The sequence below is a fragment of the Cyanistes caeruleus genome, chromosome 5 (genome assembly GCF_971803275.1).
Source record: "Cyanistes caeruleus chromosome 5, bCyaCae1.hap1.1, whole genome shotgun sequence".
In the NCBI taxonomy this organism is placed as follows: domain Eukaryota; kingdom Metazoa; phylum Chordata; class Aves; order Passeriformes; family Paridae; genus Cyanistes; species Cyanistes caeruleus.
The window spans coordinates 7,654,639-7,671,926 of record NC_141705.1 but is presented as its reverse complement, the minus strand read 5'-3'; the positions used below and the strand labels follow the sequence as shown (position 1 = coordinate 7,671,926).

The 17,288-nt window shown below is 39.9% G+C and overlaps 1 protein-coding gene across 12 annotated transcripts in view; it reads left to right on the top strand.

The window, feature by feature from the left end:
- The window catches only part of FAM53A (family with sequence similarity 53 member A), a 69,353-nt gene that overhangs the window by 15,295 nt on the left and 36,770 nt on the right, over nucleotides 1-17,288 (top strand). For 6 of the 12 annotated variants that reach the window (XM_086888709.1, XM_086888712.1, XM_086888710.1 and 3 more), the window contains 3 exons: nucleotides 5,300-5,544; nucleotides 12,285-12,339; nucleotides 16,140-16,942. In XM_086888709.1, the coding sequence (XP_086744835.1) occupies nucleotides 5,467-5,544; nucleotides 12,285-12,339; nucleotides 16,140-16,942 (936 nt within the window). In that variant the 5' untranslated portion in view covers nucleotides 5,300-5,466. The remainder of the gene's footprint in view (nucleotides 1-5,299; nucleotides 5,545-12,284; nucleotides 12,340-16,139; nucleotides 16,943-17,288) is intronic. The other 6 variants (XM_086888714.1, XM_086888718.1, XM_086888716.1 and 3 more) reach the window with 1 other exon arrangement.

Here is a 17,288-nt window from a genome sequence, read left to right as displayed (position 1 = left end):
TGTCAGATGGCATAAAGTATTAGTTTAGCAGTAGGTGATCTTCCAACTTAGTGTTGCTTCAAGGATAAGTGGGATGGGACAGACAATGCTCTGTTAAAACTTAATCAGTTTTGTGTGATGTTTCAATTTTGAAGTGCTTCTTGGATGCTGCAGAAAGTGCCAGGAGGCAAAAAATCACATCACCTTTCATCTAGAGTCTAGTAGCAAAATCATCTCGATCTGGAGTTAGTAGTGCTGGAGTGATTAGCTCCTTTGGCTTGCTGAAGCAGAGATAATATTTTAAAGGACCTACTTATCCGAATTGGAATTTTGACTCCAGCTAATCCTTTTCTTCTGCTGGGAGCAAGCTAAGTGCTTGTATGGGATTGTTGGTAATAAAGGTTCCATGTAGCACTTGGAGCAAAGGGTAGGAAACAATGTGAAGTAACAGAGAAAACAAATCTCTGTGTTCTCACAGGTCATTTTAATGCCATAGGCAGAAAAATAATGGAATAGTGATCACCAAGAAACATTTGTGTTATGGGGAAATCATCTAAAAATCTTGTGATCTCTTCTTTATCCAAGATAGAACTCCCAGAAACAGAAGAAACTGTTAGAAGTGTTTCAAACAAATGTAAATTTTCCCATTGAGATGAGCTGTTGCTGGAACATTTTGTCCTGCAGGATGCAGAGGAGGAGGAGGAGTGGGTTGGAAATGAGTCTGGCTGCATTACTTTCTTAGAGCCAAGGAGAGATATTTTTTTTTGTGATGGTTTTGTGTTCTTCATCAGGACTCTTCATCTCTTTGAAAGTAGCTTGTCAAACTGAATGAGCCTCTGACATCCTTTAATTGACTGGGAGGTTGGATAATCTGTATTTTTAGTAGTCTTCCCAAAAAAAGACACTAGTGATGTCATTGAGAAGATACAGAATTCGTGACATGAGCACTTCTGTCTCCACTGTTAATTTTGGTACAGATTTTACAAGTCATTACTACTTGCAGCTAAACTTTTGAAGAAATAAAACCCTCTCTCCTTTAGTAGTACTATAGAGATATAATAATGAATCTTTACTTTTCCTAGCCTTCAGAATGAATAGAATAGAACTTGAAATCAGAGATAGTGGTGATACTGATTCCATCATAGCTCATTCTCCAGCTTTGGGGAATGTTAGCTTTGGCTTGCATTTGAAGTTTGATTTTTATATTCCATTTATTCCTTTTGAGTTGTCTACCTTTCAGCAACAGAAAAATAGCTTCTCTTCCTCCCCAGCTCTCACCTCTGCCCCCCAGCTCAAGGAGATCGTAGGAAGATTATCTCTCCCAGGAAAGAGACTGAGTAACGTCTTTTGTTGTATGTGTTTATCTTGGAGGTCTCAGCTTGCTTACTGTCCTACGTAATCAGGCTCCACAAAGGATGGTGTGTTAAGGGAAAGATGGCCATGATCTTGTAGAACTCCATCCAGCTTGGAGCTCCAGGGCCTATTGTTATTAGTCAAGGCTTGGAGGATATTCCTGTTTGAACTGGCAGCACCTGGCTCTGCTGCTGCCTGCAGAGGCTTGGTGACAGCAGAGGTGTGTTACCTGTGGGCTCTGTGGAGACTGGGGCAGGACTGCATTGTGCCAAGATCTCTGCTGTGAGGCAGCTGAAAACATGCAAATTCAGCAGCATCCTCATTGCCCTAACAAGGATGGTCAAATGGTTCATATTACTGAAAATCCTGTGAGTATGAAGTGCTGAGCAGTTTGAGAGGAATTCAGCCTGATAAGCATAAAGAGTACGATAAGGAGAGACTGAAAAATAAAGTTGGCTGGTTCTAACCAGCTCTAGAAAAACAGCATGGTGGAGAAAGTACATAAAGTAAACAGCTTACTCTACTCTCAATGTGGATCCATTAAATGCATAGCAGAGAGTCTTGAAATAAACTAAGTGCTCAAAAATAGGAAAATTAAGTGAGGAGCCTTTTCTCTAGGAGGTACTGATATATTATGTATTATAAATACATAGTAAAATATTTAAAATGACCATAGCTGAGTGAAGTCATTCTGAAGAATATCTCCTCTCCTGGCAGCCGATATTAATCAGCAAAGATGAGGGAAACAATTCCTTGTAAAGTATCCATAGCTCAGCCAGAGTGAACCAGGAGTTTGGTCACTGAGTTAATGTGCTGAGGCTGCAGGGTGGATTTCAGATCCCTTTGAGCTGGTAAGTTTGACCAGTCAAAGGAGTACAAATGGGGAAAGGAAGATGAGAGCAAAACACGTTCAAACCGTGCTTCAGGAGGAGCTGCCTAATTTCTAATTAAAGAAGCTGCGTGGCTCAGTGTAGGAAATGCTGATGTCAACTGGCTTTCTTGTGTGGTGAATTTCTTTTTTTCTGATGCTGTAGTTGGACAGGTACTTGGACAAGCAGTGTCAGCATCCCACAATGTGCCCACACAAGCATTTGTGTCCAGTTCATGGCAAACCAGGCTGGGGAGCTGATCCAGCTGGAAAACAACATTTCCCAGAAACAAAAGGAAGTGTTTTGGTTTCATCCAGCTATAAAAATTCCTTGATCTAGTTCTCTGTGATGAGCAGAAACACTTGTGCTGGCACACTGCTGTGGGCCACAAATAGCCAGAGAAGAGAATGTGTTGGCAGTTGTGATGGCAGCTGAGGTACATCAAACTGCAGCCTAGAAATGGCTTTCAGTGGTAGGAGTGTGATGGTGACATTTTGACCACTTAAATGTTCATTGTGTCATCCTTAACAAGGACTGCCCAGTAAGAACAGATTTCTAGTGTAAAACTGTTAATAGCAGTGTACTGATCAAGAACATTAAAAAAAGGTGAGAAGGGAGTTCACTTGTAAAGCGTGCTTCTGATCTGAGTTACAACTCGTGGTATCAGGGTTGTGCTTCATCTTGAGAAGTGGAATCGGGATGGGGAGCAGATAGATGAAGGCTTTTTGGGCTAACAGCACCTTTTCATCCCTGCCCCATACTTAAAAATAAAATCTTTGTCAATGGAGCATGTCTCCATTTGAGAAATTATTATTGTAAGTGTGAGCTGCTAAAATGAAACTTTTTGGGGAGGTTTTCCACACTGCTTTCAGAACTGATTTGGCTCCATGCTGTCAGAAAGGGCCTGAATGGCTGCAGTGCCCGAATATTCCTTTCACTTGCTGGCAGGGTCTATGAATGTGGATAAGAACAATTCAGCATGATTCTGAAAGTGCTATGCTTCTGTGATTTCATTTGCTTTCCCTTTATCCTTTGATTCAATTGGTTCATTAACTAAAGTCTAATGTCATTCTGTCTACTCTCTCCTTATTTTTGCTTGTATTAAGCTGGCTTAAAATTCAAATGAAACATTTGAAGATTTGAAGGACTAAGCAAAATATAACTATAATTAACTGATTAATGATCAGTTTTTCTCCCATCTTTGATAGTTTTATTGGATTTTTTTTTTTTTTTTTCCTTGAGGGGCATAAAACCCCACAAATTCTTCTATGGCTCTTCCAAATAGAAGTGACTAAACATGTGCTGAACTTTTCAGCTGGATCTTAGTAGTAGCCCCTTACTACTGGAAACATTCATCCTTAACATAGATCTGGAAGTCCTTGCACCAGTTATGAAGCCCTTCATTATGTTTTCAATCTGTAAAGGAACAACACCTGACCTCCACTCAGCCTTTCTTGTGACTTCTATTCTGGATTTCCAGATTTACTTTAAACTCCACCAGGTTTAAAAGGGATGCAGCAATGTTCGATTGTGCTGCTCTAGGTGCTGCTGTGTTCACACATTCTTGCCATCAAACTTGGCTTCAGTATTTCATGAACCACACTTTTTGACTGCTCACACTGAATAGTGTATGTCTCACCTTTACCAGTGAGTGCATAAACTTGAGGGGTTTTAATATTTGACCTGGTGTAATTTCAGAACAAGATTTAAAGTTGTGTGATTTTCCTGAAAGATAGGACACATGAAGAAAAAGCAGACCAGTTGAATTTCCAGCTATCTGGGTAGCATTATTTGTGGTGGAAGAGTATTTCTAAGTATTCTATCTTGCAGAAAAAAAATAAATATATATATGAGAACAAGGCCAAAAGTTGGGCAGAAATACTACTTTTATGGGACAGCTCTCAGGCTGAGGGAGGCTGGTGTGTAGCAGACTCTGAAGGTGAAATAGTGCATGGTTAGCATATGAAAATCATATTTGAGGATGTACTTAAAGGCAACAGGTTTAAAAGATAGTCTAAATCACCATTATTATAATTACTTTTAATATCTTAGTTTTAAGTGGGTTTAACTTGACTCATAGCCTGAAGTTGCTTTATTTCCCTTGCTACTACTGGTTATTTAAACAGCTAATTAGTAGTGCAGAAGAAGCAATATTTTTAAGGAACACTACTTGAAAATAATTTCCTGCTTTTTTTTAAAACTGTATATGTTAAAACTAGAGAATGTTAGTAATTTGGAAATGCATCTATGAAGATCTCTTCCCACTTTATATTCCATAAATGAATATGCTTGTCCAACTTAAATCATCAAGAGTGGTTAATGCAGGTCACTAGAGAGAAAGAAAGTATGTGGAGGATGTTTAGGATAAAAAGAGATAGCTGATGAACCTAGTGCTTTTGATTTAGATGACTACTTACAGAATAAAGATATCAAAGCTGTTGTCTGTGATACTTTTACGTATATAGGAATCTGTCCTGGTTACCAGATCTGGTGTTTGTTGACAGGTAACAATTATGTAACCTTTATAGAAAAAGCTGAAAAAAACACAGGGCAAATATTAAAAGTAGCTGTGGGTTTGGGAAGTAGGTGTAGTATTTATTATCCTATTACTGCTTCACCCTTCTTTTTAAGAAGGGGTTAGTGATTAAAAAAATATGGTAGCTTTATGGAATGCTTTAACATGCCAAATAGTGTTAAACATACAGAACAGTATGGTGGGTAAGTGCCTGTGTCATATGCTGTTTTCATATTCCTGGCTTAAGCTTCAGTAGTTGAAATGAGGGAAAGCTTTCCTTCTGCCTTGGATTAAATTCCTAGGTAGAAGCAGTTCAGTAGCAGGAAACAGGCAAATAATACTCTGATCTTCACCATTAATAAATCTCATTTCCTTTCTAAAATTTTAGTCAGTGAAACCTCAAATAGGAGTATTCTTTCATGAGTAGAGATGTGTGATCTGAAATGCCAGGCCATCAGCGTTGGTCACAAAGTGATACATTTGTGTGAAGGAATAGTCCGAATAAGAGTTATTACAATACTAATTATAATATATGCAAGAGTTTTTCTGACTTTTTTCCTTTTTTTCTAATCCAATTTTACAGGAAACCAGACATGATACACTGACAGTATTTGGAAATCAACTTTGGCAGTAAGATGGAAGCATAAATCTCAAGATTCTAAACTGACACCGAAATGGCTCATGAGTATTAAAAGAAGAGACTGAAGAGCCTCCAATACTTGTGTGAGCAGTGGAAAAGGAACAACTACCATGGTAACACTAATAACAGAAAAGCTGCAGAACCAGAGCTTGGATGATCTGACCTGTAAAACATACAATATTAATCTGGTAAGGATCTACCAAAACATCATGAATTAAATGTGAAATACCAAGTAACTCACAACCGCATAACAAATTTAAGAATGCCCATCAGCCAGAATTCAGCTGTTTAAGTTAGAACTGGTTTGCAAGGTTGGGTGAGAGTTGTAAGGGGAAGAAAAAGTGGATCTTCAGTGTTTAGTCTCTGTTTGAAGTGATGCTTTTTTACTTTAATGATCTTGTTAACCTTGCTACATCATTTTAAATAGCAAAAAGCTAGTTCTCATCATGAAATAGTGTTCTAATAACTGAAAAGGATTATCCAAGCTTCTCAGGATTCCTTCTTTGCTAGAAAAATGTACATGTATTTGTATGGATTGATATCTTTATATCTGGCAAGAGTATTTACTTACAAAAATCTGACTACCATGTAGGTAACTGTCAGCACTGGGCAGAAGGAGAACAGTTCATCAAGTAAATACAGTTAAACTAAAATTCAGGTTATTACCAAACTGTTGTTGATGCTAGTAAGGTGGATCTTTGCTTTTTCAATGTCTCAGATGCTTGGTGTTCTGAAAAACTTTGTAGTTTATAGTGTTATTCTTGCTGGTTTAATCTCTGGGTACATTGTGTGGTTCAAGCATGCGATTCAGGCATGAAGGAATCTATCCTCTTCATGTATGTCTTGTGAATGAAATATCTACTCCAGAGTGAGTAATGCAGAACAGTCTCTTGTTAGTTTTAGGTGCCTACCTGAGAACCCCAAAACCATGTTCTGTATGGAATGCACTAATTTTATGTTACTGACTTTAATTACAGTGGCACCCTTCTGTAGGTCAAGCTTTAGTGTTCCAGTGAGACACAAAAAACGTAATTTGACTAAATGTCAAGGTGTTGTTCAATTCTAGTGCTTTTACTTTTTAAAATAATCAAATGTTGGACCTGAACTATGTCAGTTACTTTAAAATTCTGTGTTGTAACTTATTTAAACAACTGAACTGCTTCCTTATTTATTTCACAAGCCCAAAGCAGGTGAAGCATACCTTGAATTGTGGTGGAGTTTTTGCACAAGCACCTGCAATTCTTATGTATGCAATTCCTTGTCCAGTAAGGATATCTTACAGTACACATTAATCAAGCAATTTTATTTTCAAAACTGTAGCAGGTCCTTTTAGAGTTCTTCCAATAATTGATTTTACTTTTATTTCACCTTCCCCTTAAATATATGTTGTTCTTGAAAGGCAGATTTAAGGCACTGAAATGATGTTAACCCTCAGGACAAGTGCATACTTGGCTTGCATTTATTTTGTCTGGTTTGATGAAGCACTTGGGGCATGCAGTTTGTAGGAGAATCTGCTATATCTGTGAACTGGCAAGGTGATCATTTGTAACTAAACTCTGGGGCCCAATTGTGAGCCAATGATGGCTTATAACCAGTAGCAGCGGTTAGTTAGGAACATGTAGCAGCACCTTGTAATTTCTAGTCTTTTTACCAATAGCCACTGTAGGTTTTGGACCACAGACCTCTAATAGCAGAGAAGGATATATCAGTGCTTTTACACTGTGTGGAGTCTGTACAGGAATGTGTTGGTATGCTGTAATGTGTTGTAGATTGATTGTTTTTTATTCCTGTCCTTATCTGGACTTACAATAAAGCATGAAAAAGAATAAGTGGAGCGGAAAATGGCACATGATGTCTCATCAGTTGTTTCGTCCTCGCCCTTCTCCTGTTCCTCTCCTCCTTTTATCTGTCAAGTAATTGGTTTTGTAAGTGCTTTAGTTCTTGCAGAAAATAGGTTCTGAGGACAGGAACAGGTTCTGTTTGTACACAATGGCACCCTGAAAAAGTGTGGAAATTGCGTAGTGAGGTGTGGAAATAGAGCAGCAAGTGTGAATAAAAGTGTGCAAGTAGGTTGCTCCCTACTAAAAAAGATTCATGCAAGCAAATAATGACTTCCTGACTAAAATGTGAACCTGAGATAATAAAAAGTGTGCTTTTTCCACTGGTGAAGGCAATTGCTAAATCTCACTAAGAGAAAAAGACTGCTGGTGATGGTCTGGTATCACTGCTAGCACATTCAGGCTTTTTAACAAGAAGTTTAAGTTAATGCTGTAGTTTCTTCTAATAGCAGCAGCAGTTTGAAGCAATTCTGAAGTGATCTTGCCTGCACCTTTTGTTACTTGTGCTGGCACAAGGTTCTGTGACACCATGTGGTGTACCTCATTGTGAGTTGATTGAGGATTAAGACAAACTTCTCTTGCCTGGGTTAATGTAGTTAAACCTTATCAGTTTTGTGATACCTTTGCAGTGCATCTGCACAAGCGTCTTGGCACAAGTAGATAAAATAGCTGGGCAAAAGCTATTCTGTAATACAGCTCATGAATGAGGGTTATAAAAGAAAAAAGATTAGCTCTTTCAAAGCTATTTACTGTGCAGCCGAACTGTGCATAAAGACAACATGTAAAGGACATAGTACACTTCTTCATTTGTGTGAGCTGTGTGGTGACCAAGTACCTCTCTTTTATGTTGTAAAATACTGGCTGCAGCTTTTTAGTGCTCTGTTAAATGACATGCTAATTTTCCAAGCTGGTGTAATTCAGGCAGTGCACACTCATTTATATTGTACAGCCTTGTGCTGCACCTGCCTTAAGGAAAATGAGTGAGTGACCTGCTGTAGAGGCAGGGAGGTTGTCCCAAGCTTTTGTCCTCAATTTGGGTCATGTCCCTGGTTGCTCAACTCTACCTCACAGAAGAGAAATTCCATGAGCACATTGTGGCTTTCATGGGTTGATGGTAGCACTAAATTAAATAGTTGGTCTCTATTTCTTTGAACTCTCAGAACTTTCATAGAGCTCAAAAGTCTTGGATTTTTCTGTATATTCTGACTAAACTTGTACCCTTTTCATATTCCTGCATAGAATCTCATGTTGGTTTGTGAAGTTACAGCATGTGAGCTGTAAGACTTCCAGGTGTGATACTAAGGAAACAAGCACTGCCAGTCAAGGGTTAGTGAAAGGAACAAGTACAATTTTAAAAGCCCTTCCAGGCATGTGGGATTTCATTATTTTTAATTTCTGAGACTTATTTGTGTTGAAAGATGTAGAATTAGACTGACTTCCTCAGAGGAAAAGCCACTGGTCAGGCTACTTAACTTAATCCCTTCTTTACATCCTGAGAAAAGGTCAAAGTGTTCCTCCTCACTATTTGATATCTAGTCATATTTGGAGGATATTTGGTAGAGAAACAGAGGTCTGGCATGGCCTGTTCAAACTGAGTCACATCTGTATGGTGGTGGTTAAATTAGTATTTGAATGATAAACAATGGCTTCCCTGTGGTTTGGAAAGGATGCTGATAAATTGGAGGAACTCAAATATACTTGGAAACTAGAAAAAATGCCTTGAAATTTAAGCCATTAATTTTAAAAGTATGAAGATGAAGTTGTCATTCTGAGAATAATGAGGAGGGATAGCACAGGCTGTGAAGTATTTAATGCAGTACATTGGAGTGTAGAAGAATAGCCAGAATTATTTTTGTTACAGTTGGCTCCTGCTAGCAAAGAACACTTAAAATTAGTGATGTAAATTATAATTCGTTGTCAGCCTCACTTGCACAGCTCTTCCACTTACTCAGTTCAGACTAGATGTCTTTGAGGGAGTATTTTAATGAAAGAACAGCTGTTAAAATTCAGAAAACCAACTGAAACTTGCAGCACTGTCCTAAATGTTGTACCACATGCTTCCTTTCCTTTTGAACATAGTATCTCCAGCTGCACAAAAGAGATTCTATTTGTGAACAAGTATTTCAAAGTAGAGCCACTTCTTGGCATGAAACGAGCATTTCTAACCTCAGGTGAAACTTGTAGTTCCATTGTTTTGCATGTCTATCTTAAAATATGCCATTATTTCCCTGATAAATTCTCCAGAGGCATGAGATCTTGGTGGATGTTTTAACATCTATTCAAAAAGCAGTAGTTGCAAGATGGATGTTTCCTCTTCAGGAAAATGACCCTGTTGAATAATTTGGCCTTATTCTAAGAAAGGCTTCCTTCACACAGAGGGTAGCAGACTTCCCTGTCAAGGTTCTTAGCAATTACAAGCTTTTTTTAAGCATAATCACAAAATACTCATTGAGGAAGCTTCAGATAGATCACAGCACAAAGGGAATGAGTGGGGGAGAGTGGAGTGTGGCCAGCCCAGGAGAGCTGATAAACTTGTTCAATGCCCTGTTACACTAATGTCTAGTGGGACTTGTGCCATGTGCTGTGTAGATTAAATAAATCTTCTATGAAGAATTTAGAGCCTGACAGGGTCTTCTCAAGTTTGGGCTTCTAGAGGTGGTTAAAATACACAAACAGACACTGTTTCCAAGTGTTTTTGTTTCAGCTATGGAAAGCCAAGCCTATATTGTGAAGGAGATGTGTTATTTACTGTCCTCTTAGTCCCTCAGCCCTTATTTCAGTGCCTTGAGCTTTTGCTGGAAATAGTGCAGCTCTCTCTCCCTGTCAGCATGTGATGTCACATATCGTGCTCTTATGGTTTTTGGTCTGAATCTCCGAAGAATTAGAAATGAATTTTTTTGTGACTTAGCAGGATTCTGTATAAACAATCCCAAGCTGCAGAGGAAATACGTCTGCTTTGTCATGGAAGTGAGCACTGACTTCTCCAGAACCTGGTCAGAAATAGCTGTAAGGACAAGGTTACTGACTTAGAGAACATTGCAGTTCTCTGGAGGACAGATAGGTCTGTGTGAATGTGATCCCGCTTTTTCCACAGACCCCCTGAAAATTGGTTTCAGTGCTCTGCAGCTGTCAAAGATAAAGTAGTTTAGTCTTTACCTGATGGACAAGGCTTTTGAAGGTGGTAAAAGTACAGGTAATCAAGTAACTTGAACATTCATGAAGAGAACCTTGTTAAAGATGCCATTTGGCTGAAAACTGTAAAAACTAAGTATCAACTGCCACAAAGGATTGCCCTTGAGATTATTTTCCTTATAAGCATTGAATATCTTGGCCTGTGTGAATAAATAGTCTTTGAAACATCCCTAGCTATTATGCTCATATTAACTCATCTTGCTGCCCTTTCCATTTGGCTCAGGTTAAATCAGCTGTAAGACTTTTTGACGCAGAATTTTGTTACAAAAACACATTTTCTATAGCTACTGTCTGATAGTTGAATAGGTTGTCATTGCCTTTCATTTGGGGAACACTGGAAAGGAAGAATTTGTTGGAAGACCTTATCTTTAAGTCTCTAATTTGTCCATTTCTCCTTCAGGGACAGCTGAAATGTAACTACTGTTACCTAAATGTGTTCCTATGTTTCACATGCAGCTGGTACCTGATTAAAGTAAACGGTGGAAACTGGCTTTTTAAATGTGAATTCTGTGGAACTGGCAAGTTGCAGACTTCAAATAGCTTGAATTGTACAAATTAACAGCAGATCCAATGGAGATATAAAAGTGTGGTTCTGCTGTTTATTTTAAGGAACCTCTTTAAAAGGTTATAAATGCATCTAGATAGATTTGCAAAGTAAAAATTGTATGGTTTGGCTCATATGCAGATGCTGATAAAAAAAGATTAAAATTTCATTACTGTCATATCCTTTCATCTGTTCTCTTATTTCTTACCTGTGGAACAATAACACCAAGGGAATATTACCACAGCTCAGTGTTTGTCTCTTGAGGGCTCAAGGATGTAAAGTTGTCACTAGCACTCTGTGCTGCTGTACAAAGAAAAAAAGAAAAGGCTTTGTAGCCCAAGGATGTTTGTTTAAAAATTGACTTTGTATCTGGAAAGGAAGTGTATGTACAATGCTATCTTCTTTGGCTATACACAAAGAACAATGTTCACATAAAGTGTGTTGCTGTTTTTAAAAGCAATCTTCCTCTCCATCCTGAGGTGGTGGTGGGGGAGTGAATAATGACCCTTGGGCTGATGGAGCTATGAGCCACTTATTTATAGCTCCTTTACAGGAGGCTGGATTGCAAGCTCTGTGCTTTGTCTGAGGAATCTAGACAATTAAGAATGCCTTTGTAGTAATATTTTTTAGGTAAATTAGTTACAAACTTGTCTTACTTTGTAGATCCTACTGATGAGGCTTAATTGAAGGCCTTTACACACAAACCTTGCTTTTAAGCATGGCTATTATGTTGTTTCCCACCAATAAGCTGAGATTTAAAAAGCAGTCAGTCTGCTAAAGATGTTTTGATGATAGGAAGGATTTTTTCCAATGGCTTTCCTACTTTGAAGAAACAAAAAAAATTCACTGCATTGATAATAAGAAAATGTAAATGCTAATAAAGCCTGATTGGAACAGTGTTCATGGTGGTGAACTTCAATATCTTGTATATTTAATTTAGATAAAGCTGTTCCTGTTCCTTAGTTGAAGATGAAGTGTTTTGCCTTCTAGCCTTAAGATTGAAAATGGAAACCCAACTGCCAGATTGTAATTTCCTCTCTACTGAAATGAGAATTGGATCAAAGCTTTTTCATTAAGGATGAATTATCACTCTTAATTTTCTAGTTGATTCACATGGGCTGATGTTGTAACTCTTGAAACAGTTTGATGCTTAGCAATATATTAGAAAGCATAACAAATAATTTGGTGCCAGATCAGGTGTTCAGGAATTTCTTCAAGTTACATTGGAAAACCCCATCTTTTAAAGGTGTTGCTAAGTGCACATATAGAAAAACTAAAACCTGCATGCAGTTTCCTTGAAGTGAATGCTGATTCTTTCTACAGTTAAAACTTTTTTTTTTCTGATTGATTTCAGTACTCATCTGAGAAGCTGAACAAAAGTGGCAGCTTGTTCCCTTTCGAAATCAATGGTAAGTTCTTCAGAAACCTTAGCTGTGTTTTACTGAGGTAATTGGTATAGCAAGCAGCCTTTCTTTTGTAAATAAGGTGAGGGGGATGGAGCATGCTGCTGTAGAGCCTGCTGGTTTAAGCTGGTCTTTGAACAATACTGGGAATAGCTGGTTGTTAGTTTTGTACTTGTGATCTGCTTTGCATAGTAAAAAGCCCCTGTAAAACTTTTTTTCTGTTCGATTTCTGCCTTGGTGCGTACAGAGGCACATTAATGCTGTTTTTCATGTTAAACATCTTCAGATTCCTCAACTGGTAGAAATCTTTGTACATCTTATTATATTCTTTGCGACATGGACCATCCAGCATGATGCAAACCATAAGGTGAAGTCCAGTGCCTGCACAGAAGTGTTATTTGCTCTTATTCCCCCTTGGTCCTATTAGAATAAGTTTTGTCTTGCAAAAACAAAAGTTCCAGTTACTGATATGTAAACTTTGTACTGCCTTATTAAAGGGTGGACTTGAAATTTTGTATGTTATGTTTTCTCTGAGCATGGAGGACTTTTATTTGCTTGGTGGGATTCCTCATAAAATGTGAATCTTAATTTGTGAGAGATTTCAAAAGGCAAATGGTGCTTTGTCTTAAATAGCATTAGCAACTAGGCAGGTATCCTGGTGGGTGTCTGTTACAGACCACCCAACCAGGATGAAGAGAGGCAGACAAAATATTCTTTTAGCAGCTGGGAGAAGCCTCACAATTGCTGGTCCGTGTTGTTGTGGGGGACTTGAATTTACCAGATATCTGCTGGAAATACAGTACAGCAGAGAGAGTGCAGTCTAGTTGGTTCCTGGACTGTGTGGAAGAAAACTCCCTGATGTGTGAACTCAGTGACGGGAGATACTCTGCTGGACCAGCTGGTTTTGAACAGGGAAGGACTGGTGGCGATGTGGTGGTCAGAGGCTGCCTTGGGTACAGCGACTGGGGGTTGGATCCTTGGAGAAGGAAGGAGGCAGGGATTAGGAGAACTGCCACCCTGAACTTCTGGAGGGCAGACTTCAGCCTGGGCAGGAGGCTGGTTGGCAGCTGGGAGGCAGTCCTGAAGGACAGAGGAGTCCAGGAAGGCTGGATGAGCTTTAAGAAGGAAATGTTAAAGGTGCAGAAGCAGGCTATCTATGCCATGTGCTGAAAGATGAGCCAATGGGGAAGAACATTGGTCTGATTGAACAGAGAGCTTTGGCTGGAGCTCAAGGCTAAAAAAAAAAAAACCAAACCAGGAGAGCTGACCTTTGGAGGGAGAGGAAGGCAACTCAGGAGGACTACAAGGATGTTGTCAGGTTATGCAGGGAGAAAATTAGAAGGGCCAGAGTCCAACAAGAACGTAATCTGACTACTGCCATAAAACACAATAAAAAATGTTTGTATAAATACATCAGCAACAGAAGGAGGGCTAAGGAGAATCTCCATCCTTTACTGGGCGCAAGGAGGAATATAGGGACCGAGAATGATGAAAAGCTGAGGTGCTTAATGCCTTCTTTGCCACAGTCTTTAACAGTAAGACCAGTTCTCTGGGTACTCATTCCCAAGATGGGAATGGGGAGCAGAATGAAACCCCCATAATCCAAGGGGAAATGGTCAGAGATCTGGTACATCACTTAGACACACACAGGTCTGTGGGGCTGGGTGGGATCCACCCTAGAGGACTGAGGGAGTTCATGGATGGGGCTCACTGAGACACTCCATCATTTACGAGCAGTCCTGGCCCCTGGGGAGGTCCCAGGGGACTGGAGGCCACCAAATGTGACATCCATCCACCAGAAGGGCCTGAAGGGAGGATCTGGGAATTTACAGGCCTGTAAGTCTGGGCTTTATGAAAGGCAGGTCCTGCTTGACCAACCTGATCCCCTTTTCTAACAAGGTGACCTGTCCTGCACATGAAGGAAGGATTTCTTCCATGTAACCGGTGACAGGGCAAGAGGAAACAGCCTCAAATTTTGCACCAGAGGAGGCCTAGATTGGATGTTAGGAAAAATTTCTTCACTGGAAGGATTGTCAAGTATTGAAACTGGCTGCTCAGGGCAGTGGTGGAGTCACCATCCCTGTAGGTATTAACAAGACATGTAGATGTGGCACTTGAGACACGGTTTAGTGGTAGACTTTGCAGAGTTAAGGTAATGGTCAGACTTAGATCTAAGACAGATCTTAGACCTGTTTTCAGACTAAATGATTTGGTACTTCTGCCATGTAAACAATTAAAATACAGGTTCAACTCTTTTTTTTTTTTTTTTTCCTACATTAAACTTTTAAATAAGCCTCCTAGCCTGGGAGAAAGCTTCCTAAGAATTTTAAAAAATCAGGTGAGTCTGAGTTAGGAAATTGTCCTACAGTAGATGCTAGGAGTTTCAAACATTAGCTGGATCCCATTGTGTTGGCTCTTTTACTTGCATTGAATTATGGATGGTCCCTGCCTTGAAGAGCTTGCATGCTTAAGGCAAAGCACAGTATGTGGTTGTACCCATCTGAAAGAATGGAGGAGGAAGGACAGAGGAATTCTAATAAAACATGTTTGAATAGGCCAGCTGTCTGCACAGCTAAATGATTTTGAGACAATAGGGTGTTCTTTAAATAAGATCCAAATAAACAGGATAATCCATGACATACTTTGGGCATGGAACATGTACAACTATTTGGGTTTGCAACTTTTAAAGCTACTCAGCAAATCTTTTAGCTGTTGATTACTCTAAAACTTTAGTTTAGATAGTCTACCATAAGAATATACTAGTATTCAGTGTTTAGGCTCTCTCTAGGTTCTTAAAATAGGTATATGGGAAAAAAAATGGGTATTTTAAATGTTCTTTCTTTAAAGCCAGGATAAGTGAAACTTATTTGGCTAATTGGTTTAAATTAGCAAATTTTCTAACCAAGCATGAAGCACTGTTAGCTGGCCAACAGTTTTTCTGCTTTTCAATTTGCAAATCCAAAGTCTGCTGTAGTTCTTCTTACACTTCATTGTATAATGCAGAGGAACAGCTGTAAAATGTGCAGAATGTTCTCAAAGAAATGCTTCACAAAAGAGTGAGAGGCTGCACTGGCAGACTGCTTTTAACCCAGCGTTGCCACTTCAGATGAGAAGTTGTGCACTATGTCTGCATTCACAGTAAAACTTGCAGGAGGTTCTTAAGGGATACTTTATTTTATGCATTAAATTAAGATTTGCATCTCTTTCTTATATTCAGAGTGTAAGGGGGGAAGGCAGCAGTCTTCAGTCTGATTTAACTTTATTCTAATTCAAAGCTTTTCAGAGCAGAGAATAAGAATACCCTTTGCAAGTTTTCTTTAATAAGGTGTTCTTAATAGAAAAGCATAAGAGTTAAATGAAGAAACAGTAGTCTGAAGTGATTATCCTGCTATTGCATAAAAAAAATAAAAAAGTTCCCTGATGGCTTCTCACACTGTTAATCTGTTTTGGTTGTACCTGAGGTTGTTCACTGCTACACGATTTATTTGTGGTATATGCTATGCACTAGGAAACTGTCCCTGTTGCTCACTGAAAAAAAATAAAATTGTAATTATTCAGAATAAAGGAAAAAGTATTAACAAGGTACATATATACTGGAATGCCTGGATTGGTTCCTGATCAAATACTTTGGTCTTTGTGTTTTTTGAGTTTTCTGCTTTCTTCTTTAGCATGGAATTTTGCTTAAGAGCTGGGTGTTTATGGCTCATCCTTCTGAAGATGATTTTGATGGCTTTACATTAAACTAGGTTTAAAACAAATTGTTCATTCCCTTTTAATCTTTTACCTGTATCTTTTTCTGCTTTCAGAAGACAGTCCCTGGAAAGCTTTAAATGGGAGTTACCCAATCCAGCCTGACACAACCAGGAATTCAGCTTACCCTTTCCCAGTGTGCCCGTTCAGCACCAGCGCTGCCAGCAATGGCAGTCTGCCGTGGCAGCAGGAATCCTCCAACACGTCCATGGTGTCAGGATGGATAAGCGAGCTAAACCTGAATGAAAACTCGGGTCAGCCCCTGGCACCGCCCACCAAGCGCCACTGCAGGTCCCTGTCGGAGCCGGACGAGCTGGCTCGCTGCCGGTCACCCTGGAAGCCCGGCGGCTCCAAGGTTTGGACTCCTGTGTCAAAGAGACGCTGTAACAGCGGCGGCAGCGCTACCTTGCAGCGCTGCAACAGCCATGGAAGTGCCACCTTGCAGAGAAGCACAAGCATCAGCCTGCCACAAAACATCCTGTCCCTAAACAACGTCTTCACCATCACCAGCTTCAACACCTCTCCAGTACCCAGACCTTCCTCTGCCAGCAGCGGGTTTGTGGACAGCAGCGAGGGCAGCACGAGCTCCAGCACCCGCTGGAATTCCGGAGGCCCTTGTGACTTTAACCCAAGGCGCCGCCTCTCCCTCTCCCAGGAGCACATCACCGAGACAGGAAATCTCTTGCCTTCAGCCAACAGCACTCCCACCTCCACACCCGAGCTCAGCCGGCGGCAGGGCCTGCTGAGGTGCCGCTCGCAGCCCTGCGTCCTGAACGAAAAGAAAAGCCGGCTGAAGCGCAGACGGGAGGAGGATGTACGATGGAACAGGCCATCGTTAGACTTTTTTAAAATGACACGGGTGAGATTTTACTTTCCTCAGTGTGGGAAGGGAGCTCTTGCAGAAAGGCTGTTCCTAGATCAGCGGCACTAATTTGTAGTTGTTGCAGATTTGCTTGTGCCCTGTATCTGTCGCCTTTGGCAGGAGAACAGGTTGCTTGTGCTGAACCCTAATGCAGCTTATATTCTGCCTGTCAAACCCAGTTCTTGAAGTCCATTCTACTTGATACAGAATGCTGAGAGAGCTGAAAAGATGCTTAAAGCCCACAGAAAATGGGCTTCCTTTTTGAAAAGCAAGGAAGCCATGGGGAATGGAGTGGACATGGTAGCAAGAAATTTATACCACTGTGTTCCCAAATGCAATGATT